Source organism: Lipophrys pholis (genome assembly GCF_963383615.2).
Source record: "Lipophrys pholis genome assembly, chromosome: 21".
Lineage (NCBI taxonomy): Eukaryota > Metazoa > Chordata > Actinopteri > Blenniiformes > Blenniidae > Lipophrys > Lipophrys pholis.
This window is the reverse complement of record NC_137649.1, coordinates 16,184,705-16,209,542: the sequence shown is the minus strand read 5'-3', so window position 1 is coordinate 16,209,542 and position 24,838 is coordinate 16,184,705. Positions and strand designations below refer to the sequence as shown.

The 24,838-nt window shown below is 44.2% G+C and overlaps 2 protein-coding genes across 6 annotated transcripts in view; one reads left to right on the top strand and one right to left on the bottom strand.

Annotated features, from left to right (window-relative positions):
- The first annotated feature begins 2,178 nt into the window (after window positions 1-2,178).
- Window positions 2,179-23,096, top strand: LOC308126086 (homeobox-containing protein 1-like). Of its 3 annotated transcripts, none has more exons than XM_080490195.1 (10): window positions 2,179-2,372; window positions 4,111-4,779; window positions 10,888-10,973; window positions 12,933-13,043; window positions 16,055-16,208; window positions 16,324-16,406; window positions 16,550-16,645; window positions 17,220-17,311; window positions 18,048-18,131; window positions 18,736-23,096. In XM_080490195.1, exons 2-10 carry the CDS (start codon window positions 4,115-4,117, stop codon window positions 18,877-18,879), a joined length of 1,515 nt encoding a protein of 504 aa, XP_080346321.1. In that variant the 5' UTR covers window positions 2,179-2,372; window positions 4,111-4,114; the 3' UTR covers window positions 18,880-23,096. The 3 variants fall into 3 exon arrangements, with proteins under 3 accessions (XP_080346321.1, XP_080346319.1, XP_080346320.1); XM_080490193.1 differs by having other exon boundaries at window positions 17,217-17,311; XM_080490194.1 differs by having other exon boundaries at window positions 2,252-2,372; window positions 4,114-4,779; window positions 17,217-17,311.
- LOC308126085 (kinesin-like protein KIF13B) overlaps window positions 19,743-24,838 on the bottom strand; it is a 43,632-nt gene continuing 38,536 nt past the window's right edge. For all 3 annotated transcript variants that reach the window (XM_080490190.1, XM_080490192.1, XM_080490191.1), the window contains one exon: window positions 19,743-24,813. In XM_080490190.1, the coding sequence (XP_080346316.1) occupies window positions 24,563-24,813 (251 nt within the window). In that variant the 3' untranslated portion in view covers window positions 19,743-24,562. The remainder of the gene's footprint in view (window positions 24,814-24,838) is intronic.

The following is a 24,838-nucleotide window of genomic DNA, read 5'->3' as shown; positions in this document are numbered from 1 at the left end:
GAAATAGCTACAATGGCAGAAATCGCAAAAAATTACTTAATCAGGCAAATGTTGTGAAAATGTCTGTATTTGCCAAATCAGTAAAATCTGTAATGAAGTATCACCCATTGTTATAGTTCTTACACTTCATAAATTCAACATGAGCTACAGTTTTGGTAAATATGACTTTAAAGGGGACATATCATGCTAAATCCACTTTTTTAGCCCTTAAATGCATTTTGTTGTATATTTAGAGTGTTTAGAAGTACAGAAAAGTTCAAAGTAGTCTCTTCAGGTGCTCCGTTGATATCTTTATATTCTGTTTTGGTCATATTTTGCGATCGGTTGCGATTTTTCTATTCTCTATTACGTTTTTTGAACAATGACGTCACAGTATTCTCAGCGGAACTGCCAAATTAGGACATCGACACTTCGAGCAATCCGCCATTTTTGTTTCTCGCTGCGATTTTGTAGTCCAACCGAAGTTACGAGAGGATAAGTGGAAATGTTCGGTTGTTGGATGTAGTAACCCACAAGCTTCGTTACACCGTCTCCCAGCATCAGAACCTTTTCCAAGTGCCTGGTTGAGTTTTATTTTTCACAGAAATGTACCCACATCTGTGGGTAAGGTCATTTTTGTGTGCGCGAATCACTTTAAGGACGACTGCTTCAGCAACCTCCGCCAGTATAAAGAAGGATTTAACGAAAGACTTGGTCTGATTGAGCGGTCAGTTCCTTCTATCTATGGAGACGACGAACAGAGCACTTCGGTAAGCTGTATATAACGCTAAAAAGTGTGATGATAAGACGTCCCTGTCATTGTTTTGTTAGCATTAGCAGTTGCACCGTCTTCATATGTTAGCGCTGTGTGCTCGTTTTAGATTATAATGTAACTTCTGTGTTAAATAGTCGTTGTAATACAGGCAGTATTGTAGTAGTGGGCATGGATGGAGAAGTTAGTGTAAATATAGTAACACACCATTGCGTTACATCCATATGAAGACGTTGTTCTTCAGGTGCATCATGGTCATTTTCATCTGGCTCCGCCGGGTCCGACTCTGGCTCCAACATGTATGGCTGGATGGACAAATCTTCCCTTGTTGACATTTTGTAAATAATGTGTGAATATAAAGTTTCTGCGCCGCTAGATAATTGTATCTGTTCTATCAAACTACAAAGATGGCCGAACAGGGTGGAGTTGAACCGAGTGTCACCTCTGCAACCTGGAGAGGAGGCGGGGTATGAAGAGACCGCCCCAAAACGAGTTGCTCTCAGAAGCACATCAGAAAAGGGGTAGAAAAGGGGCCTGTGGAGCTCTAATAATGAGGAATTCAGACCCAAGCATTGCAGTTCCGCTTTATATAGACCACAACTGTATGATTTATATGTAAAAAGGAAGGATTTAAAAGCATGATATGTCTCCTTTAAGAGCAGTGTTGGGGTGTTTTTAGTAAATATAACTCGTCTCCCAATTGGAGGGTTGCAGGTTCGACTCCCATCTCTGCCTGTCTTACATACCAAAGCATCTTTGGGCAAGACACTGAACCCCAAACTGCCTGGGTGAATGCAGAGTGAGTGGTTGGTGGTGGTCGGGGGGTGCTGATGGTGCAGATTGGCAGCCTCACTTCCATCAGTCTGCCCCAGGGCAGCTGTAACTACAGATGGAGTTTACATCCATGGAGTGAATGAAAAATGCAATTTAAAGCATTTTGAGTCTCCTAGAAAAAAAAAGCACTATGTAAAACCCATGCATTCTTCTTCTTCTTCTTCTTCTTCTTCTTCTTCTTATTATTATTATCATTATATGAAGTGTTGGGATGGTGTCTTCAGTGAATATAGCTTGACAAGAATTGTTAGCCTCATGTTTTTGGTAAATATAACTTGAAAATAAGCGTTGGTTTGGTGTTTTGGTAAATATAAGTTGATAAGAAGCGTTGGCGTTGGTGTTTTGACGAAGACTGCTTGTTCTTCAGCTCCCGGGCACTCTGACAGGTTCACAGCTGCAGGCTCCCTGAGCCGCTGTGGCCACATTAAAAACTGCATCGCCTTTTTAGTGACAACTGTAGCTCAGCGGGCCGGCGGCCCCGCTCGCGCTCCATCCAGGGATTTGTAGTCCTTTTGGAAGGAGCACGCCGCCGTGCGGTCCGAGCCGCGCGCCGCGTCAGGACTACAACTCCCTCCGTGCCCCTCGGAGGTGTTAGTTGTCAATATGGCTGTTGTCAGACAGACAAAGCGGAGAGGCAAATAATTCGCCTCTGATTAGAAATCCTTGGAAAAGGGTCGGACGGGGCACTGTTATCACACCGCTGTGTCGCGGCTGCAGCCAAAACCACACAAGCGGCTCTCTGCTCCGGTTCCGAAGTTAGATGGTGAAGCGGACGATCTGAAGCGAGGTGAGCGGTGTACTTTAACCCAGAAAAGTGATGTTATTAATATGAAACGGCGGCGATCGTCAGCTCGGATCAGCGTTGGCACGGCTAGCATGTTATGCTAATCACTTCCCAGACGCTCTCGTGAAGTTGCTAGCCGTCCTCCGCGGTGCCGAAGCGGATGTTTTCAGGGCGAATGATCAGGCGGAACAAGGTTGGTTTGGGGGGAGGAAATGACAGAAAAAGGGCTTTTTGGCGTCGGCGGGCTGCGTGGTGTTAAAAGACACGGGCATTGTCCGCCTGCCACAGAAAACATTCGCTAACGTTAGCTTTTAGGTTAAAAAAAAGGGCGTGAAAGCTGGCATCGGGCATCAGGCAGCAGCTCGCCTGCAGCAGGGCAGATCTGAGCTCTCACTGCGGGCCAGAGTCAGCAAAACAAAAACACATGGTGGGAGAGGACACACCACCAACCCCGGCCACTTTTTCTTTTTTTTTTTTTTTTTTTAAACCACCTGGATCATTAAGAAAGTGCACTGTTTTAAAGACACGACAGGTTAGATTGAAATCAAAAAATTCCAGCTTTTTATAACATTTTGTTTGTGTTTTTAAAAAACAAAAGTGACTGACATCCAGGCTTGTGGAGAATGTGGATGAATGCATGAAGCTTGTGTTTTCACTGTGAACAGATCAGATCATGGTCGATCCCTGAGCGCCGGTCTCTCGTGGCTGTTGTGTGAGAATCCTTTTACAGTAACCCGTGTTACAGTTGTCCTTTCCTCCCTTCATCTCTCTGGGATGGGATGCGTTCTGCAGCCTGAACGGTGTGCCCGGTAATGATTTACAGTTTCGCCTCATGAATTCGTAAGGATGACTTTCAGCGGACTGGTTAATGTTCACCAGTGTGCCCAGACCAGTCCTGCCTCAGAAGTAATGCATTTCAGTGCTGACCCAAAGTGACTCCCCTCACACACCTCCTGCTGAAAGCCCCCCTGCCTCGGTCATGTTAGTTTCTTTGATGGAGATGATGTGAAAATCCTGCATGTGCTCTGAAGTACCCCCCCCCCCCCCCCCTTTCTTTCTCTCCCTCCTTGTGCTCTGCATACTTTAACACAGATGTAGAGAAATGCCAGTGACCCCTTTTAAACCATTTATCATATCAGCAGAGGTCGGGCCGGCACGGAAAATGGAGAAGAAAAAAAGAGGGGGGGAGAGAGAGAGAAAAAAAGAAAAACAATCTGCCGCAGTCTGATTCCAGTTGCATTGATTTTGAGCGCTGCAAATTGCTTATGAAAAACATACGGCGTGGGTGGTGCGCAGAGCGGTGGGGACGTATTGTAGCTCCTAAAGAACGACAGTCAGAACGTTAAGATAGCATCAGCTGTCAAGGTGACTCCGGCACTGTGCGCGTGTTGCCTGCTGCTTCCCAAAAATAGCAGATTTTCTTGTGCCCAGCCCCTCCCCTGCCTTCTTTTTCTTTCACACTTCTGTCTCTCGCTCTTGTCTTCCTTTTTCCTATTTGCTGCCTTTTTGTTTTCTTCCTCTCCTTTTTCCCCACTTTCTCCCTCCAACTCTCCTCTGATTCCTTTTCCTCCCCCTCTGCAGCCACGTTCTTTTTTTTTTTTCATTCTTTACTACTTAATTCCCTCATTTCTTCTGCCGTCTCTTCATCTGCCTTATTCATGCTCGACTTTCCTCCATCTCTGTAACCTCCACACTTTCTTCAGGCTTCCTGAACTTCTTTGTCTGCTCTCTCCTCGGGCAGCAGGATGTCTGAGTTCAGCGAGGAGCCGCGCTTCACCATCGAGCAGATAGATCTGCTGCAGCGGCTGCGTCGCACCGGCATGACCAAGCAGGAGATCCTGCACGCGCTGGAAACGCTGGACCGGCTGGACCGGGAGCATGGCGACAAGTTCGGCCGCCGCACCTCTTCCTCCTCCTCCTCCTCTTACGGAGTAGGCGGGGTCAACAGCTGTACCAACAACTCTGCCTCCAACGCCGCCGCCGCCACGTCATTCATCAATAACAACACTGCCTCGGCAACAACCACCTCTTCCGCCGTCTCCTGCAACGGCAACAGCGGCGAAGGCGGCGCCGGCGACCCCTCCGCCGCCTCGTCCTCTTCCAAGATCTCCACATCCACGCAGACGCAGTTCAACAGTAGCAGCGGCGGGGTCGGTGGCGGGCTCTCCCCCAGCAACAGCTACGATACCTCCCCTCCACCGGGGCCGCCGCCGCCGTCCGCCATCCTGCCGTCGCCCGTGTCGCTGGTGGCGCTGTCGCAGAACGGGCGCGACAGCCTCGCTGCAACCCCCAACGGAAAGCTGTCTCCTCCACGGTACCCGGTGAACAGCGCGGCGGCGGCACGGGCGTTCGGGTTCGAGGCCACGGAGGAAGATCTGGACATCGACGATAAAGTGGAGGAGCTGATGAGGTCAGTAGTGACTAATCTGAAGGAACGCTTTATGTGGCAAACTTTTAAATTTTTTTTTAGCATTTTTAAACTTATAACCTTGAGAAATGTCTCCATTTACTGTTAGTGAGCCATAAGATAGACAAATGGTGGGCATGTGCTAATATTGTCCAGTGTTACGATAATTATTTGCAAATTTATCGTTCTTACGATATCAAGATCCATAAAAACTGATCTGTGATTAGTTATGTCGCCATGTACCGTGCACTCCTGTTGCACAAATTCAAAAGCATGGGACTCTGTGATTGACGGCCCTAACAACGGGGCAGAAGTCAGAATCACAAAAAAAATATAATAAAAAATCATCAAAGATAATAAACATTGTGTCTCGCTGATGGGAAGAACTGACATATTTAGGGCCAAGAGAAAGAGTACTGTTATTTCAAAAAACAAATCTCAATATACAAATACATTAAAATCGTCCCCACGTTTGTCTTGATTGCAAATAGTTTGACTTTGTTTTTAGTTAAACATCCTTGATTTTTGTGCGTCTGTCCTGTAGAACCAGACGTGAAATAATGTTTCAATAATGACGTGGAATCCAATCGGTTTCATCACAAAGGTTTACCTGCTGTGTGGCTCGATTGTGTGATTTTCATCTAGATGTACAGTAACTTCGGTGAACAGTCAAGACAATGGTTCACGGAGCGGAACATGAGCGTGGTCTCCATTGATCTCAGACCTGAGTGCATCCGATGTGATTTGAACCCAGTTCTAATGGTTAAACTATGTTGAGGAAGCGCTGTTAAATTCATTCTGAAACCCAACAAGGTTAATGTTCGATCGACTCGCACATGTGCAGAAAATTCCACCGCAGCCGTGATTGTTCGTGTGCAGCGCTACGGGTTTCGGAAAACTTTAATGTATCGAAAACGTGGAACTCTGGAAGCCATTTACCACAGGCCATTTGCTTCACCATCACAACGCTCGCTACGCTTTTGTGGCTTCACACACTCGCATCCACCCAGTGGCAGGACTCCCATCTGATTGGCTCATTCTGTTTATGATCGGATCAGAAATCTGCGTAACCCTATTGCACCCATTGATGCCGCAATGATGAGAAATTGTGCAGCTCTGATGTCCTCCACTGGAGTGTGACCATACAACACCTTGAAGGCTTTTAGGTGCATTAGCAGTTCGATGTGAGCGGGTGTAATCCGTCGGTCACCAGGATTGGAGTTTGGAGAGCGAGTGGGGCCGACTTCATTGGCATCGGCGCTCGTAATAAAAAAAATAAATAAATAAAATCTAGAAATACAGTTTATGTCAAGGGTAATTAAATAGCACCAACTGCGAACGCAACTGAAGCTCCATTGTGTGCAGCTGCTGCTGGAACACGGCCATGTTTTTAGAAACGAGGCCTCGGAGTTCATTCCTGACCTTGGTTATAAGACTAACAGTCCCATCGCAAAGTGACGAAGTAGAAGCATGTGACTTTTTTTTTTTTTTTTTTTCCAAAAGCAGATGATTATTTGAAGCAAATCTTTTGTGGATTTTTTTAATAAGAAAAAAAAATCTAAACTATATTTCAACCTTGAAAGGAAGAATGTTTATATACTGTATTCTTATTTGGATGTGTGGTGATGTTGTGATGCTTCTTAGTTTCTATACTACAAGGAAAAGTATGCAAGATGTAAATGCTATTTTTTATTTTTTTTTTGTACATGTGTGCATAAATATTTCAATACCTGTTTGATCTGCCACTGTTGAACCAAGAGTGTGGTGCAAAGTGTAGTTCGGTTTGTCAGCTTGCTACAAATGACTGTTGTTTCCCCACATTTCGATAAAGTTATATTTTTCGTCATTGTTGCATGTAGCTTTGGACTTCTTTTACATTGGTGGGCAGACCGATGTCATGTCTTTCTGCGAGAACGAGGTTCTCCAGTGACATTTGAAACTCTTTGACTGGACGAACCAACATATTTGATCAATGGTTTTGTTGAAAGCCGTATTGACTCAAACAGTGGAAAGGTAAAGGTTGATTTCTTCAGCTTGTTTTGTTGACAGTCCAGTCGTTTCTTTTTTCACTTGGCTGCCGGTTTCAGTATTTATTCCAAAGTGTGTGACCACCTCCACGGCAAACACCTTCCAATAACAAAGAAAAACAAAGAAAAAAAAAAGAAAGAAAGAATTGATATTTAGTCCTTGTTGGGTGAATTTTGGTCTTAAAGTGTACTGGCACATGTTGATCTCATGGTTCTTTAAAGTTTCTGTGATGTAGTAGTAAGACGAGAGGCAAAATACATTGAGCTAAATTTTAGCTGTATGTAGGTGCAACGGCAGGAAAACACAAATAACACAACTTGCATTGTTTTGTGTTTTTTTTAATTTAAGAGTGAGCCTGCCGTTGTGGAATTTGTCGCAGCACAGTAAACCCGATAATGGAAACCTAAAGAATCTCCTCAAATGCCATAAACATAGTTTGTAAAAAAAAAAACTGCGGTTCAGTACACATGATTGATGCTTTTAGTTTGAAACGTTTTCCTCTGGGGAGATCATGTTCACGGACGTTACAAAAGGTCTCGGGGAGTGTCGAGGCTCAACTGTGTTCCATCTATATTTTGCGTCCTTTACGTTCGTACTTCTGTCAGGTTACTTGTAGCTCACGGTTCTGACAGATGTAGACGTGCCACCGGTGTTTGTGGGGGCAGTCTCAGATTAGAATCAATGTTTTAAGTGTTCGAAAAGTGACCGTGTGATGTCTCGAGATGTTTGCCACCGCTGCCGTGAAGGCCACCTCCGATTTTGCCTCAGTCAATACCGACAGTAGTGCGACCTCCTGCCGTCACCATCGTGATTACCCTTGACCTTCCTCTTTTCTCTTTGGCCTTCTTATCTTCTTGGAATTTGGACGCATAGAATATACTCTTTTACATCGTTTGAATCGTACGAAGAGTGTTGAGAGAGTATTGCAAGATCACCAAAGTCAAAAAGGTCAGACGGTCCAAGCAGTCAATCAGTTTAGTGCGGGTCATCAATTGTCCTCTACACTTGTTTTATCCAAGCTCGGGTTTGTGGAGGTGGGTCTTTCCTCTAGTTTGAGAAGCCTCCACACGGTGCAAAATCGCAGACGTTCAGTTCCGTCATCAAAGACGGGAGCGCATAAAGACAAAAGTGGGAAGGCTGGCAGAGACGTCTTCACTGCTTTGATTGCTGGCGAGGCTTTTCTTTTATAGCGTCGGACCACATGACACTTGTGACGAGTACGTTTGTCTTGTACACAATGTACCACATGAAGATGTACATCCTGTGATGGGAGCATTAATAAAAATGAATTAAAAAGGGGAAAAAAAGAAAGACGGGCATAGAGGCGTTCTTGTTGAGAGTACGCTCCGAGTCTATAAAAGACGGTTGCATAAATAGAGAAGTGTTCTGTTGGAGGCGTTAAAAAAAGCCTTCAGGGCCAAAGATGGCATGTTTAAAGAGGGAAAGGGGTAAAAGGAAAAAAAAAACCGGCTTTGGGAAACATTGCATAAAATGAGAATCAAGAACATCCGGGGACAGGTTTGGGATCACGCGCTAGGGCTCATTACGCCGCCACTTTGAGGATCTGTCACACTCCTCATGTTCGCCACCGTCTCTCTTCTCCCCAGCACTTTGCCGTCTCCTCCCTCTGCCTCCCAGCTGCTCTTGTGCCAGCGGCGGCAGGAAGGATAGGCGTTTCGGGCCCGGGCCTCAGCGTCCCGTTTGGCTCGTTGGCACTGCCTCTGCGTCTAAATTACACGTCCTCTTTCGACAGCCCCCGAGAGTTAAGTAGCGCTCAAAAGCCCCCTTGTCCTCGCCGCCTGTTAAGGACTCTCCAGCGTCTCGCTCGGCGGGGCTGCGGGGGCGCGACACCAGCCTGCCGCTTGTCAACAATCCCACGGGCGTCTTTCCGATCCCCCCCCCCCCCCCCCCCCCCCCAACTCACTTTCAAGTGCACATTTCCGTCTCGGCGGGGGTTCGGCCCTTTCCAGTTGGCACCCAACATTCCCCTCGTCACCCCTCCTCACTCACCCTCCTCTCAGTCTTGTACAGCAGCCCCGTGCTACATTGATTCACCGGTGTCGATACAAGCAGCAGGTTTTTTTTCCTTTTTTTTTTTTTTTAGCTCTAATTTTAGCCGTGCCGCGAGAGAGGCTGGCGTGGAGGATATTGATGCTGGATGTCAAAAGAGTCGTGACGCATTTTCATTTGCAGAAATATGCCAACAGAGCACTCAGGACCTTTTGATGCCTCCTCCGTTTGACAGCGCGAATCTCTCCCGCGCCGACTTGATTCAAAGGCTGCCGTCCGTCGTGCGGCCTGAACACCAGAGCCGCTAAAAGTTGGGCATGCGGTGGTGGTGGGGGCAGAAAATATACGTTCAGAATGGAGAAATGCACCAACCAGTTTACACATCTGAGAAATATTCACAAGCTGCACCAAGAAGGAATCAGGCCAAGACTGTCATAAGCTCGTTGGCATGCGTGTGTGTGTGTGTGTGTGTGTGTAATGTGTATATATAGGGGAGGGGATTGGGCTCGCCGCCAGAAAGCAGGGTGGGTACATTGTGTGACTGCACATCCTCTGTTCCTGCAAGTCTGTGCATGTGCTTTTTTTTTTTTTTTCCCTTTCTTCTCCCAGCCGACGGCTGAGACAGTGGAAACACGCACATTAAATACATTTTGAAAATATAGATCATTGATTGTGGCTCGGCTCGCAGAGTCGCCGCCTTTTGTGTTCGTCTGAAAGGCAGCGCTGATTGTGTGAAAGCAATCATGAAGAAGAAAAAAAAAAAAACGGAAAGTACAATGCACTGATAATGCAGTCAGAATGCAGACCAGACTAAAAAAGAAGCAGTGGTTTTATGGGTTTTTCCTCTGCAGATTTGTTCATCTGGAACACAAAAGCACTGAATAAATGCAACACAGCCACAAATATAAGTTCGCCCGATCAGGCCGAGCCTTTCTGCAGAAGTATTTTTACCTTCTTTGTGCATTGATTTAATATGTTAGACATGGTAGAATTAGTGTAAATATCAGTGGTTTAAAAGTCTTAACTAACCCATGGTTTTGGTTTAAACTTTGGTTCTCAAAAAACTATAAACGGCTCATTTTATTAAAGATCTCTTGATTTCGCTTCATGAGTACTTCTGTTGAATTGACTCCATATTAGGGTTGAACAATGCACCGAATATATTGGTATTGCGATTTACATATTGGAAATTATGTTTCAATGAACCGTGCACCTTTCATTACTGCGGCTGTTTGATCGTCGATGTGCTGCCATTTGTGGTATTGTTTGACTTAAGAAGTCCAGAGGAAAGAAGTCAGAGTTTTTTAAGATTTGTTCTTTCGCCTGAGATTTAAATGTGGCGGCAAACTGCTGATTGACCCTCAGTTTGGTGCCGTTATTCTGTAGCAGTTGGGCTGAACAGCCTTTTGTGCATAACAATTTATTTGAAAAGCGATAGTGTTTTGCAAATTCGTTTCAGAACAGATTCACATTCACACGGAAACGTTTTGATAACAATGGCAGAGACCAGTGTGTATTTAAAACGTTGCAGTGTGGAAGATGCTTTCAGTTACCGTAATTTCCGGACTATCGAGCGCACCTGAATATAAGCTGCACCCACCAAATTTTCAAAAGAAAAGAAAAAGTTCGGAGTTACGTGATGCAACTGAACGCATCACTCATGTATCAGAGGCACGAAGCTCGTTAATCCATAAATTAGCATCATTATTTAAGCTGCAGGGTTCAAAGTGTGTGGAAAAAACGCTTTGAAAATAATGCCCATTTCCCTGGAACCGTCAGAAATATTGAAAATGATGTAGTTTTGCTGTCGGGCCACTAGTGGGTACTGATGTTCGTTTTGGTTTTGAAACCACACACACACACACACACACAGACGCGGGCAGAGAACGACATGCTGTAAACATGAACGAAGTTCAACAAGATCTTTCCAGCCACTGTTAAACACCTCATTCTGCTCATCTTACGCACTCTTTAAAAACGATGCTCGTCCTTGAGCTGCTGCCTCGTGTGTTTGCTTCCTGTTTGCTTCCTGCCGATGCTGTATTCAGCCGTGTGTCTGGGTTCTCTGTGCAGGAGGGACAGCAGTCTGGTGAAAGAGGAGATCAAAGCCTTCCTGGGGAACAGGAGGATCTCTCAGGCAGTGGTGGCACAAGTTACCGGTTAGTAGCACTCTTACTCTCATACACACACATACACACACACACACACACACACATTGCTTTGCTCCTGATGTGGCATCTCATTTTAACAGTTTCACGCACACTTGTTCTGATCACAATGAAACTTCCAGTGATGTGAGTTGACCTGTGGTGACTGCAGAGGCAGATACACAGCTTGTGTATGTATGAAGTTCAGTTGAGAGTTAATCCACTGATAAGCTGCAACGATTAATATTAACGCTATTTACCACCAAGAGAGAATATCATGAACCTAAAACCCGTATGTGGAAGTGTTAAATGTTCATTTTCAAATGCTGGTTAGCTCCCAAACAAGCAGAGTAAGACCGAGGATCTGCTCCCAGCACACTACCTTACCAACAAGGGGGCGATTTAATTTGGACCAAAGATGTCTGAATCAGCAACTTTAATAAAAGACATGGGATAATAGCTTCGTTGCCCCCTGGTGGCTAGTTTCTCTCACTTTAACCTGTTGATAATTTAGATTTTTATTCAGCTGATTGAATTAGTGATTCGGATTTAAACATAGATTTCAAGTGGGCCGTTGCATTTCACTGCAGCTTTGCCAAACACAAAAGAATTCAGGTTACTTTCTTTTTTTTTGTCTTTTCCGCAGTCTGTGTCGAATTCCACTGTACCGTGTACTGTAATGAATTATTTCTTCTTAGAAATGGCCACAGTGAAATAGTGTGCCTTAAAGGAGGGCTTGATGATGACCCGATTGCACAGTAACTTAAAGATGTGTACACGCTCCATTAATATTTGACATACAAATTGCTGATCATCTCATGTTCTTCTCATGTCTCCAACGGGTTTGTTTTGACACATCATGTCAGCTCTTTGGACCTCGTATTAATATTTAACCACGCCATATTCCACAGCACGCTAAAGTTGACCTCCACACCATTTATCTGACAGAATGAAAGCAGCCAATTATCAGCGAACTTTTGTTTTCTCCTCACCTGTCCGTCCTGTCATTTTTTTTAATACCCTTTATCCAACTCGGGTTTGCTGGAGCTGATTCTCGCTGACCATGAGGGCAAACATACACAATCACATACACACATTTACAGCTACGGGCAGTTGAGATTAGATTAGATTAGATTTTGTATTTGTCACCTAGGCGCGCAAGTATGGCGGCGAAATGCAGACTGTCCAGCAGGCTCTGTGAACATGAAAACTGTCAAAAGAAGTAGAACACGAAGTAAGAACACAACCAGCGCAACAGAACTATCGCGTATGTATAAAGCACAAACGGGCAAAAATCAACACTCCCATTGAAAAGCACACGGTGCAAAATGAAGCAGGGGTGCGAAAGTCACAGATTAACCTCCAAGTTCAAAGTTCTGCACCTTGAAGGTGATTCTATAGCTTGAAGACAGCTTGAAAACCATGAATTGTTAGAATGCATGACAGATGTGAAAATCTGTCATGCATTCAGTTTTCAACGATTTCTTATTTGATTTAAAAAAAAATAAATAAAAATGGTGCAGAAAAGTGAAAAAAAAGAAGTATCAATCAGCTTTTGATTAGTTCGTCTGTCATTTCAAAGTTGATGAAATCCAAGTTTCCATCATATCGTATTTGTTTTCAATCTGTCGTGCAGAAACTAAAAATGTCCAAAACATTTTTGTCACCAAAGAAACTGAGTAATGATGTGATGTATATATATATATATATTTTTTTTTTTTTTTTCTCCAAGGTCAAAATCTGTCAAATCTAAGCAGAAAAAGCTCACACCGACCTTCACAGTGAGCAGATTAATAGATAAGCAGGAAAACAAGGAGAACAAAGTTTTGGACAGGGAATAAATTCCCGAGCTGAAGGGAGAGGAAAAACGCCGGTGTTCTCCTCCCGCGGCTGTTAAAAAAAAAAAAAAAAAAAAAAACCTTTCCGGGGGACCGTCTGCAGCTCGTAATTGGATGTGTGGCTGCTTTCCAGGCATCAGCCAGAGCAGGATCTCCCACTGGCTGCTGCAGCACGGCTCCGACCTGAGCGAGCAGAAGAAGAGAGCCTTCTACCGCTGGTACACGCTGGAGAAAACCACGCCAGGTACAAGCGCCTCTCTTTTTTTTTTTTTTTCTTTCAGTGTTGATTTTTTTTTTTTTTTGCGGAGTTCAGTCCGAGGCTCCAGGTTTCGTATTGCGAGGGCCCAAACTGTGCAAACAATGTGCATATTTCGGATGAACACGGCATGACGGTACGGATCTTATGTTCTCGAATTTGTCTCATTTGTTTGGAAAAGGTTTTCCGTTTCAGAAAACTTAACAAAAACCTGTGAAAATTATCCTCCGATGTGAAAAACGGGAGGGCATCTGGTATTTGACCAACGATCACCACCGAGTGTGAGAGTCGAGGCGGAAATCTTTTATTGAGGCTTCATTATGCCGACGTTGTGAGACGACGTGATTACACACACGGATGGGGTTTCGGAGGCAGAGGAAGCTGGGAGCTTGTTTCTCATCGCGACGAGGAAGGCTTCAGGAAAAGGTAGCACAGTAGGATGAGACTGTGCCGCCTGCCGTTTCCTTTTACACTCTTAATGAGACGAGTTGGAGTCGTCAGCACCTCGTGGTGTACGAGGAGCGGCGGCCTCGCTTTCTCACTCTTGTCTTCTGATTACATGGACCTGCAAGTCTTGATATGACAGAATTCCTCATTTTAATTACAATACGAATCGTAAAGAGGTTTGTAAAATGGCAGTTTCAGCGTATTTGCACACGATAAAGGACCGACTGAACCTCATTAAATCGTGTTTACATTAAAACTGATAGAAAGTTGATGAAAGTATTATAAATCAAAGCCATGTGGTAAATCACAACCTCACCGTGTCGGTTGAAATATTGTGCAACATCGTTCTGTGTGGCGTGTAGTTTCACACTTGAGTTGTTCGAGTGGTCGAATGTTCACTTCACATATATTCTGGTAATCAGTAATATTCTCAAGGGCAGTTCTTGAAAACTAGTTTTTTTTTTTTTTTCCGGGAAAATGATTTGCATTCACTGACCTTGAACGTTTGGCTTGTTTAAACTCTTCTCTGGACAATATTCACGACATTAGCGACTTTTTGGTTCTTGTCATTTTAAAATGTACGGGGATGGTCGGGGCTGTTTTTCTAGTTTAGAAATTAAAACGTGAAATTCAAGTCAAATCTCGAAAAAAAAAATTCTGTGGATGTAATGAAATTTTATGACCAAGTGTAAATGAAGGGAAGCGAAGGCGACGTTTGTCCGTCGCAAACGTGGAATCCTTGTTATTTTCAGAGGATTTAGTCGATTCTGCTATAAGCTTCTGATTAGTTCTTCTGTCATTTCAAAGTTGATGAACTCCAAGTAGACGCTTGCTGATTTACAGTAAGTTTTTGCCACTGTTGGATAATCAGTAACATCAAGACAGAGGAGTGCATCTCAAGTTTAAAAGTTTACCACCAAGTAGAAAATGGAAACATTTGTAGTTGTTACACAACATCCTGTTTGTACAGTTAAAAAAAAAAGAAAGAAGAGCTCGGTTTGTGACCAGCAAGTTGTGCTGCTGATTTATATATATTCTCTTCAATAAAGTCAGATGGTGTTTGAGTTGCTGTTCTCGTTGGAGGTTAGAAAAAAAAAGGCAAAGCTTAGTCGTCTCATTTGTTTTCCTTTAAAATTCGATTCAGACTTCATTCATCCTATATCCGAATGAAGACTTCCTTACTGCAGTGTCAGCGGTCAACGGCAGGAACGGCAGGCCTCCTTCAGATCCAGACCGTGCACGTGGACGTGCGCGCCACTTCAACCTATAGCCGGGCGGCAGACATCCCACGCCTCGTCCTCTGCGGCATGTTCCTCAGTGGAGCCCTGCCAACACCGTCAGCACTAGAAACTGCTCCATGCTATTTATGGCCGGACCCAGCCCAGCCCCAACACACACACACACACACACACACACACACACACACACACACACACACACACACACACACACACCCCTCCATCACTGCTGCGGAGAAAGCTGATGCCCGCCCTGATAACCTGGGCCGTGGCAGGGTGACCCACTAAACCCTCTTCAACAAGAGTACAAGTCACCACTGAAACGCAGGACGGGTCCCTGTCACACACGGGTCCTTCACATTTAACCAGGAAGCTGTTCATGGAGGTTGTTGGAATGCAACAGTTTTTTTTGTTGTTTTTCCTCCAGAATCTGAGGCAGAAATGGCAAATCAGAAATGAGATGGATGTTGATTGAAGTTGTTGAGGTCTGAGCCGGGTTTCCTTAGAACGGGGGGTCACGGCAGCAGATCGGAGGGATGAAGGAACAAAACCAGAGGTGAGGGAGGAGCAGATGATGGCAGTGATCAGGGGTGAGAGGGAGGAACGCACGACCGGGTCAAGATGGCATTTAAATGATTTACATTTCTGAATGAGATCCGACATGTGGGCAAAAGAAGGGAGGTGGAAATTTGGAAGTGGTGGAGCTGCTGGTGGAGCCGCTCTTATTTTTTCCGAGTGAAAAATCTCCTCAGTGAGGTGCAGTTGTCAGTTGAGGAAAAAATGGGGAGAAAGAAACTGGAGGTCGCCGGGTGTGAGAATATATATATATATAGGTGTGTTCCTGTTGGCAGGACTGAATAATTCTTACTGAACAAAACTGTGATTTAACTGTAGATAGAGTCCTTGTAGAGAAGAATGTGGTTCTCGTACATTTCTTTATCAATACTGAGACCGGTTTTCTTGTAAAGTCTCTTCAGCTGGAGTCCCTTGACCTTGAGCAGCCGCAGAGATGATGTAGTAAAATTGTATTATACTGTAAAATCACAGTACTTGGCCAGACTAGTGCGAGGTTGCAGAATATATATCACTAGTTTACTGTTTATTTGAAGACCGACAGAACTGCAAGCAACTACGAATTACAATCCGGTGGATCACGTCACACGTCGAATCGTGGCGAGGAAATAGCCTGAGCCAACGCGCTGCTTCCAGACAGTTCTCACGGTTCCTGCAGACCACAAACACACCCGCCGGTGTGTTTTTTTTTTTTTTCCTTTAATGCGTCCCCAGCTGAAATCTTAACCCGTCCTCGTCCAGGTGCCACCCTCAACATGCGGCCCGCCCCGTTGCCCCTGGAGGACATGGAGTGGAGGCAGACCCCGCCCCCGCTCACCACGGCCCCCGGCACCTTCCGCCTGCGCCGGGGAAGCCGCTTCACCTGGAGGAAAGAGTGCCTGGCCGTGATGGAGAGGTGAGCGCGCTTCCATAGATCTCCTATCACGGCACGCAGGGCCGAGCGGCAGCGCCGCTTTGTTGACACTGTCCTTGTGCGGGCAAATTAATTTAATCGCGGCTGCTATTTATAGCTACTTCAACGACAACCAGTACCCGGACGAGGCCAAGCGGGAGGAGATCGCAAACGCCTGCAATGCCGTCATTCAGAAACCAGGTAAAACACTTGAGTGGAGCAAAACCCGGATTCTCTTACGGAGATGCTGTATTATCAGGGCTATAAGTCACAAAACAATAAATGAAAAAAAATAAGATTGTGAGGAAGATTGTTTTTTTTTTGTTGTTTTTTTTAATCTGCAGGGAAGAAGCTGTCGGACCTGGAGAGAGTCACCTCCCTCAAAGTTTATAACTGGTTCGCCAATCGTCGCAAAGAGATCAAGAGGCGGGCCAACATTGGTAATGTGGATGATCAGCGGCTTTTCACCGTCATTACCCTCTTTTTTTTTTTTTCTTTTAATATCAGAGATGTCCTTGAGCAGATTAATCACAACTCTCATGAAACTGAAGCACCTCTCCATCAGCTGGAATCAAGCAGCTCAGTAGAGAAGATGATTGAAGTCTTCTTGTCTTGTGGCTTGAAGCCGGTTCCTGTTCAGCTTCTCGCTCCCCCACGAAGCCAGTCTCACACTGGACGGCAGAAAGACAGATGTGTTCGATCCAGAGTGGCAACATTCCATTAATCTTGAATCATTTTCAGAAAAATGTTTCCTGTAATGTATTTTCTGCTTTTCTTTGTTTAATAGCAAAATGAACCAACCAGAAATGTTGGGGCGACATTGAAATCGTACTCCAACAAGGAGTCACAGTTCAGACATTAGATCTTAAGTTGTTTTCCAGCTTTACTGTTGATGGATATTTATTGTTGAAAACCAGAATTCCGGCCTTTGTTTACCGCTGGTATGTCAGTATGTTGTGAGATAATCAGGTGGATTCATGGTAAACTTTAACAATCTGCTCTTCCTCCAAGAAGCCACAATCCTGGAGAGTCACGGGATCGACGTGCAGAGTCCGGGCGGACACTCCAACAGCGACGACATCGACGGGAACGATTTCTCAGAGCAGGTACGGACCGGGATTACTGATCGACACAGTAGTTTTCTTACCCGGCTACTAATCAGTGCTGTGTTTTTGTGATACGACCCCACATGCAGAGAACAATCCAATATAAACATGCATTCTCTTTTAAACTCTTTGTTCATCCTATTGTTCCGCTCAGTATTCGCTGTATGTGAGAACTGAATCTCCACGTATGCAGATGATGTTGTAGTAGATGTTAACCATTGTGCCTTTTGTTGGAGAAGCACAAACACTTTGAATCCTTCATTGCTGTCCATCTCCTTGCATTTATTACAACCGGTGTGTTTAGAAAGAACTCAGGCTCACAGAGAGCTTCCTCAGCTGTCAGCAGTCTGCATTGATGCATCCTAAATCGTCCATTCCAACAAACAAGCCCTGAGTTGACGAAGCTAATTATTTTGTGTGAGAGAGAGTGTTTCTCCTCCCGAATGCATCCGTTCCTAAATATAGAAAGGACATACAGTTCTTTATTTTGTCAGGGATCGTTGCTTAATCAACAAATGTCTCTTTCCTTCCTCCAGTAACCAATAAAAACAGAGGAAAATGGTCTGGCTGCGAGTTATTGCAGGCTGCTATTTAGCTGCAGATGATGAGATCTGATTTAAATGAAACGACCTGCGGGCCTCCTTTCGAGGTGGATGGACTGAAGACGGGGGTCAAAAGGAAATTTTGTCTGCCACGCAACAAACTAACAGAGCGTTTCTGTTTGAACCACCTCCAGGCCTGTGACCTGCCTTATTTTGACAAGAGACCCCTCAGCCGACCGTTTGGCCTTTACAGACTGGAGCCCACCTCGCCCACACAGGTACACTGAACGAAAACGCTCTGAAGGTTCCTGTTTACACCACTGGTTAACACTGACTGTATAAACCTGTGGGTCTTAATAGCCTATAGTTGTCCTCTTATATGAATTTCCACTGTGTTGGACAACAGTATAATTTTTTGGGATAGTCACAGCCATTGTAAAGCTGCAGAGCAGCTATACTACAAAACAAAAGGAAAACACCGTCACAATTTCACAAAATGCATAGTTGAATGTGTTCAATGTGTTGTCCATGACGTACACTATGTTCCCAAAAGTATTCACTCACCTGCTTTAGTATGCAGATGAACTTGAGAGGATTCAATATGACGGCTTCATGGTGCCACACGAAGGTAGAAGATATGTTCTCACTGTTAAAACCTGCACATTCTGTCCTCATTTCTCACAGTCGATTTTGTTGATTTGTTGACCGTAACTAGCCACCAGAGGGCGATTAATATGTTCTGGATTAATAGGTGTCTGAGGCACTTTTGAAGAGAAATGAAACCTTTCAAAGAATAGAGGAATATGAACAAACGGTCGTAGAGTTCAATGGGAAACTGGAGGTGGACTCCTGTGCCACTCTTTGTCTTTCTTCTTCCCGCAGGACGACAGTGCGGCGCACAGCGAGCACCAGGACCCCATCTCTCTGGCTGTGGAGATGGCTGCCGTCAACCACACCATCCTGGCCCTGTCCCGGACCGGCGGCGTCCCCAACGACATCAAGACGGAGTCCCTGGAGGACGAATGAGGCGCGTCGGAGGGAGGGTGCCAGAGTGGAGAGCGGGGGCACAAAAGAAAAAGACCAACATGAAGCTACTTAGTAAACCAGCCTTTAGTGGGTTGGTTCCCTCCTCGTTGCCCCTCCTCCAGCGTCGTCCATGTAATCAGTAAATACCCCCGTTACCCTCCTCAGTGTGGACTCACAGCAGGTGAAACAAGTGGCTGTGATCTGAACAGTTGGATCTTTGTACACTCACAGGATACCTCCTCCCTCTCCTCCCCCGACCCCCTGGTGGTCCGAGCCGCTCCTCAGTCTATCTCACCTCAACGTCAACCTCAGAAAAATAACGTGTACTGTATATATATAATGGATATATATGGTTCTTATGGTTCTCTGTCACACTCAGCTCATGGTGTCCATCCACCTCCTGACCTTCCTCAAAGTCGCCACGTCATTGTGCAATTCATCAGGAGAGGGAGACATCACCCCCCCCCCCCCCCCGGGGACAGAGCCATGTCCCAACGGGAACAGTCCCTTGGGGAACAGAGCTACACCCCCTTAGGGCAAAAAGTCCCCTCGGGCACGAGCTGTGTCCCCTTGGGGGAACAGTATTCTTGGGGAAACAGTTCCCCTGGAGAACCGTCCTCTTGGGGGAACAGTCCTCTTGGGGGAACAGTCCTCTTGGGGGAACAGTTCTCTTGGGGGAACAGTCCTCTTGGGGAACACAGCTACATCCCTTGGGAACGATCCCCTTGGGAACAGAGCCACGTCCCCTCCTTACCCAACAGACCGAACTGTTACTGTCTCCTCCACGGTCTTCGTCACCAGACGGCTTTTTGTTCCTCTTCTTTTTTTTCTTTTCTTTTTTTTTTGTTCTTTTTACAGCCGAGCTGCTATTTTGGATAAAAACCGAACATCCCTCGAAAGTCTCTGCTGAAAGGAAAGTAGCCTTAATTTCAGCCGTTTCTTTTCTTTTCCGCAGTTTACGCAGGCTCTCCGGACAACATGCACCTCAGAGAAGTTACTCCGTGCACAACGAAAACCTCACCATCCCGCCAGAATGAAGGTTTCTATCCAACTTCAGCAGCGGTTTGAGTTCCTTCACTTTGCTCTTCCTCCTCGTTTCAGCCTCACGCCATCATCTGGCCTTTGTCTTTATGTCCCCAGTGATACTATTAAAGTACTCGAGGCTAAGAGGATCAATTTAGGGTCAATGTGCTAGCTAACTTTGTTAGCTAACTTTGTAAGCTAATCTATTAAGGGGAAACTTTGCTTTGTTTAAAATGTCGTCCATGCCAAAGGAAAAGATGCTAAGCTAAGACTTATCTGAAAACTGAGTAATCCAAAGCGATTTCTACTCACTCCTTTGGCGTACGGAAGTCTTTGCTCATGTTCAGCGAAGCAACTCGAGCCGACGGCCGCTCGATACTGCAGCAGGCCTGTGTCAGTACAGCTAGGTATTAGCAAGCCAGACATATAAAGTAATACCCCGAAGCTATTTACTACTTCTGTGACGCTGCCTCTTTATATTAGCCTAAGTAATGTGCTTTTTGTAATATCAGAGATATGAAATCAGACTAAATCCACACTGGAAATAGTTAAAAAAAAAAAAAAAAGAAAGAAAACTATATCAAAAGCTTTCGAGGCATTTTTTTTTTTTTAACGAAATGACTGTATTAGCCTCAAAGGTAAACTCACCACCGGGAAGGGAATCTGGGACTCGAAGTCGCTTGAAGTGGTGATATTTGAAATGATCTTTGTGTTTGTGCTCTGAACAAATCACCTCCAAACCCATTTCTGGACCTGTCTTGGTGGGAAAATTTAAACCCAAGTATTTGCATTTCTTGAGTAAATCGTAATGTTTGAACGAGAACTGAAATTTGAATGAATTAAGAGTTTTATGGGAAAACAACCACTTCTTTTGCCAATGAGAGCTTTTACGCCTGTACGCTAAATATGAAGCTAGAGTTAAGAACTGTATTAGCATAGCATTGTCATCAAATAACATTGAAATGGCTGCCGTACATTTCTTCAAATAGATATACTTGAGTGTTTTTAATAGTTTCCCCACAAGAGTTAGTGAAAATTTTATAAGTCCTAAAACAACTCTTTAATATGCTAAGTATCAAGCTAACATTAGCTTAGCATATTTATTTGCAAAACTTGAAATGTGGAATTAGCATCTCAAGTTTACTCATAATCTTTAGTTTTAAATTAAGTAAACAGTAATATACTAATTATTACTGTTTGCTGAGCTTCGTACGTAAATCAAATGTCAATAACAAGGTTAGCTTTGTCAAATATTTAAGAAGAAAAGTCTTAATGTATAAAGTTTAGCCATGAGGCCGCAAATTTTGAGTCTCACTTTTATGGGTTATAACTCATCGACACTAGCTTTAGCTTAGCACTAGCAGCTTATGACTCAAATGAGCTCAACGACAAACAAGAGGCAAAACAATTGACGTGAACTTTAGTGTTTCTTAGCCAAGTTGGAACTGTACCTCGTCTTTGGACGCTAAGCGATAGCATGCTTCCTTTAGCGTCATATTTAGCGTACAGCCTTGAGAGCGCTAACGATCGTCAAGCAAACAAAGTGAACGAGCACATCCCCCCCAAACTCGTTGGTACCTTTTAAAAGGAATTCCTGCCTTTATGATTGTTTTGGAGAGCTGGGAAAGTATTTAACGTGGCGGGATTGAACCAAGGCCCGCGACTCCCCCCTCCTACCGTTCCAACACTCAAAGTGTTTCCATCCCGCGGCCGACGTGTCGTCGTCGTCGCCTCCCAGTCCGAGTTTTAGTCTAGTGAAGCTAATTTTACTGTGTGAAGCTGCGATCCAGAGATCCGCTCTGGGACCTGTTTCCAAAAGAAGGGTTGAAAGATAAACACAATATGTATTTATACTCATTTTTTATGGTAATGTACAAAAAAAAAAGAATGACATATGTTTTAAAATGAAACATGCTTTATTGTTAAATTAATCTTTTGTTTTTCTCCAGATTTTCTTTTTAATTTGTAATAATTTCCACTAGTTTTTGTTCCCTTTAGTGTCATGCTTTATTTGGCTGAACAGCAGTCTCCCCCCCCCATGTGTGTGAGCTAATTTAAGAAAGAAACAATGATGCACCTTATGAAAATTAAGAATCTGTGTTGGTGAAGCTTGAAAAAATGTCCCCCCCCACCCCCCACCCCAAAAAAAATCTTCCACTGAAATTGTGACAATTTCCTCTTGATCATTATATTTATAGGTATTGCGGGGTGAAGCACAGCTGTTTTAACACTCGCCTGAATGAAAGCGACGTACGTGGAAGTCTTTTAGTAGAGGGACGTCACGTTAAACTCCAGAGTGAAACTCGACTATTTAACGGGTGAAGAAGTCGTTAAATTCAACCAAACTTTTCCCAACAGAGCCTATACTTCCGCAAGCTTAGCTATCAGAGACTTGATAAATACGTTTGTTTGTTATCGTCAAAACTACCGCTTTGTTCAAGGCAATCCAAATGTTTCTGATCACGAGCTAACGTTTAATCAAAAATAAAATTACTTTAATCTTTAAAACCACTTCAAAGTTGTGGGGGGAAAAAAACAAACTCTGGAAACTTTAACGATAAGGTGAAATTCTTCAAGTCATCCTGATAATGCAAATTTTACACTGTTAGTGTTTGTGCCTTGAGCGTCTTTCTTAACAGTGGTGTTTCTCTTGCCCCTAATTTATGCGACGCCTACCTAAGTGAGGCGACAAACCTGTCGATGCACAGTTCAGTCAGTGCGCTTCCTGTCGGCTCGGGTTTCTCTTTGGAGTTGGACGTGACGTTTTAGTGGTTTCGGGGGAAGAAGAGATTACTCTCTCTCACTTTCAGACACTTTGAAACTGCCTTCCAGTGTTTAACGTTCATGAGGTGGAAGAACGAACCCTCAGGTGCTCTTTACTTGTCAAACCTGACGCAGACCCCTCCCCTCGTTCCCCCCACCCCCCAGTGAAACCCCGTTCACCTCATCCAAGTATATCTCAGATAAAGAGGACTGAATGCTGTCGTATCAATCGCAAATCTAGTTCTGTTCAAAATTTACTGTATTGCCCATTTCAGAATTTAGTGCCTTTTTTGGACAGTAGACTGTTCTGTAATTAAGATGTAGTATATATACATTTTTTTGTACAGTTTCTTTGTTCATTTTTTTAACTTGTGTTTATTTTAGTATGATATATATAAAATGTACAAGAGAATAAAGCTATATCGATGACTCCCCTCTCTCTCTGGGTCATGTTTAACATTTATTCATATAAAATCTTCACTGTTCAATAAATAAGCATTCAAGACGTCACGGGTGAAAAATGTGCTGAAAAATTCTAATGTTGACATCAATTACCAGGCAATGTGTCCATCAGGTAGCTATGGTCCAAAACCTGCTAAAAGGTGCGAACATCCAGAAGGTTTTATTGCATTGTGAGAATTTTGTAGGAATGCATTTGTGAATCTCCGTCTCTGCGTACATTTAAAAAAAAATTATACATTAAAGTCAGCAAATTATTGATGTGAAACAAAAAAAATAAAATCTTAAGTAAAAAAAACAAACACCTCATTACTATTCAAGTATTTCTACCTGTTGACCACTGCAGGCGGAAGATTTAAGCAGCTTTCCAGTAGAGAAACTGGGAACAAACGATTTTGCAAAATGAAAGCTTTAATTTCAGCATCAAAAACACAATGTTCTTTAAATATCAAAAAGAAAGGCTTTATCAAATTAGGAGAGTGGTTCAAAAGCGACAAAGATACAAAACCTTTTGTAGTAGCACGGTGAAGAAATTCTGGCTTGCCAAATATTGTGCGAATAAGTTTTGTGTTTTTTTTTTTTTAGCTTCAAACTGAACTACACTGAAAACCAACATAGATCGCAAGAATTAGCTGAAAAAAATAAGCTTTTGTTGTCGACCCCACCCCCCTTTTTAAGTCCATATTCGTTGTACTTTAAAACCTTAAAAAGTTGCATTCCATTTGTTGGGCACATTTCTAAAAAACCTGACACAAATCCATGCTGGACAGTTAAACCTTGATCAGGCAACTCATTGGTTAAAAAAAAAAACGTGAGGCCGTTTTCTTTTCAGCCTGGCAGCAGAATGCATCTTTAAAAGAGTGCAAGTGAGTCAAACAGTAGAAATCCACATTCAAGAGGCCATTTAACAGTTCCTGAATTGTCTTCAGCCCATAAACAAAAGTAAATTTGGTTGCGTATCATTAAAGGCACCTTCCACTTTTAAGGCAAAACTTTTAAACAGCAGCAGGTTGTTTTTTTCTCCATAAAAGCTGAGTCGGGTATCCTTATGCAGTGTTTCTCATACCGTATAAACAAGAGCAATAAAATGCTTTACAGTGTCGTCCAGTCATTTCAGTTTTGTGACTCCCGGTGTGAAATCAGTACAGGCTCATCTACAGATGAGCCTGTACTGATTGTGAGGCAGTGCTTCTATTAGCTGGAATAAATATGAAATTAAAGAAAACAAATGTTTCTATGTACCTGCCTGAAACATTCAGATTTTCTCATAAAACAGCAGTTTCAGGGACGTCGGTGGGGAACACCGTCATGAGTTTCCTCCGACTTCCAGTGACGGTTCAGATGTAGAAACCAGTTTCAAATCTGCCAGGACAAACCGCTGCACAGCGTCTGTGTCTTGAACCGTGTGATCGCCTCCCGGTTGGGCACTTCAGATTCCTCAGGTGTTCCAGGACTTGCGGTTTTCTCCTCGGCTGCGTCCAGCTGCCGGCCCGCTGCCTTCGCCTTTGGCCAGAGCGGTGAGGGCGGCCAGGTTGGGGCTGGATCCAGACAGGTTGGCACTCCGACGCTTGTGCTGCTGGCGGCGGCGTTTCGTACCACCGCGGGTGACCCGGTCGGGTCTCACCAGCACCCCGTATCCAGGGTTACAGTGGAAATAGTGCTTCCCGCCCACTGAGCCGTCATTCTTCCCTGAAGAGACCGTCACCAGAAGTTT

What these genes read in the sequence shown, in the direction of transcription:
- LOC308126086 (XM_080490193.1), top strand. Translation starts at nt 4,115, where the DNA reads ATGTCTGAGTTCAGCGAGGAGCCGCGCTTCACCATCGAGCAGATAGAT. An exon ending in GCTGGAGAAAACCACGCCAG is followed by an intron (nt 13,044 to 16,054) that starts GTACAAGCGCCT and finishes GTCCTCGTCCAG; the next exon opens with GTGCCACCCTCAACATGCGG. An exon ending in TGCCGTCATTCAGAAACCAG is followed by an intron (nt 16,407 to 16,549) that starts GTAAAACACTTG and finishes TTTAATCTGCAG; the next exon opens with GGAAGAAGCTGTCGGACCTG.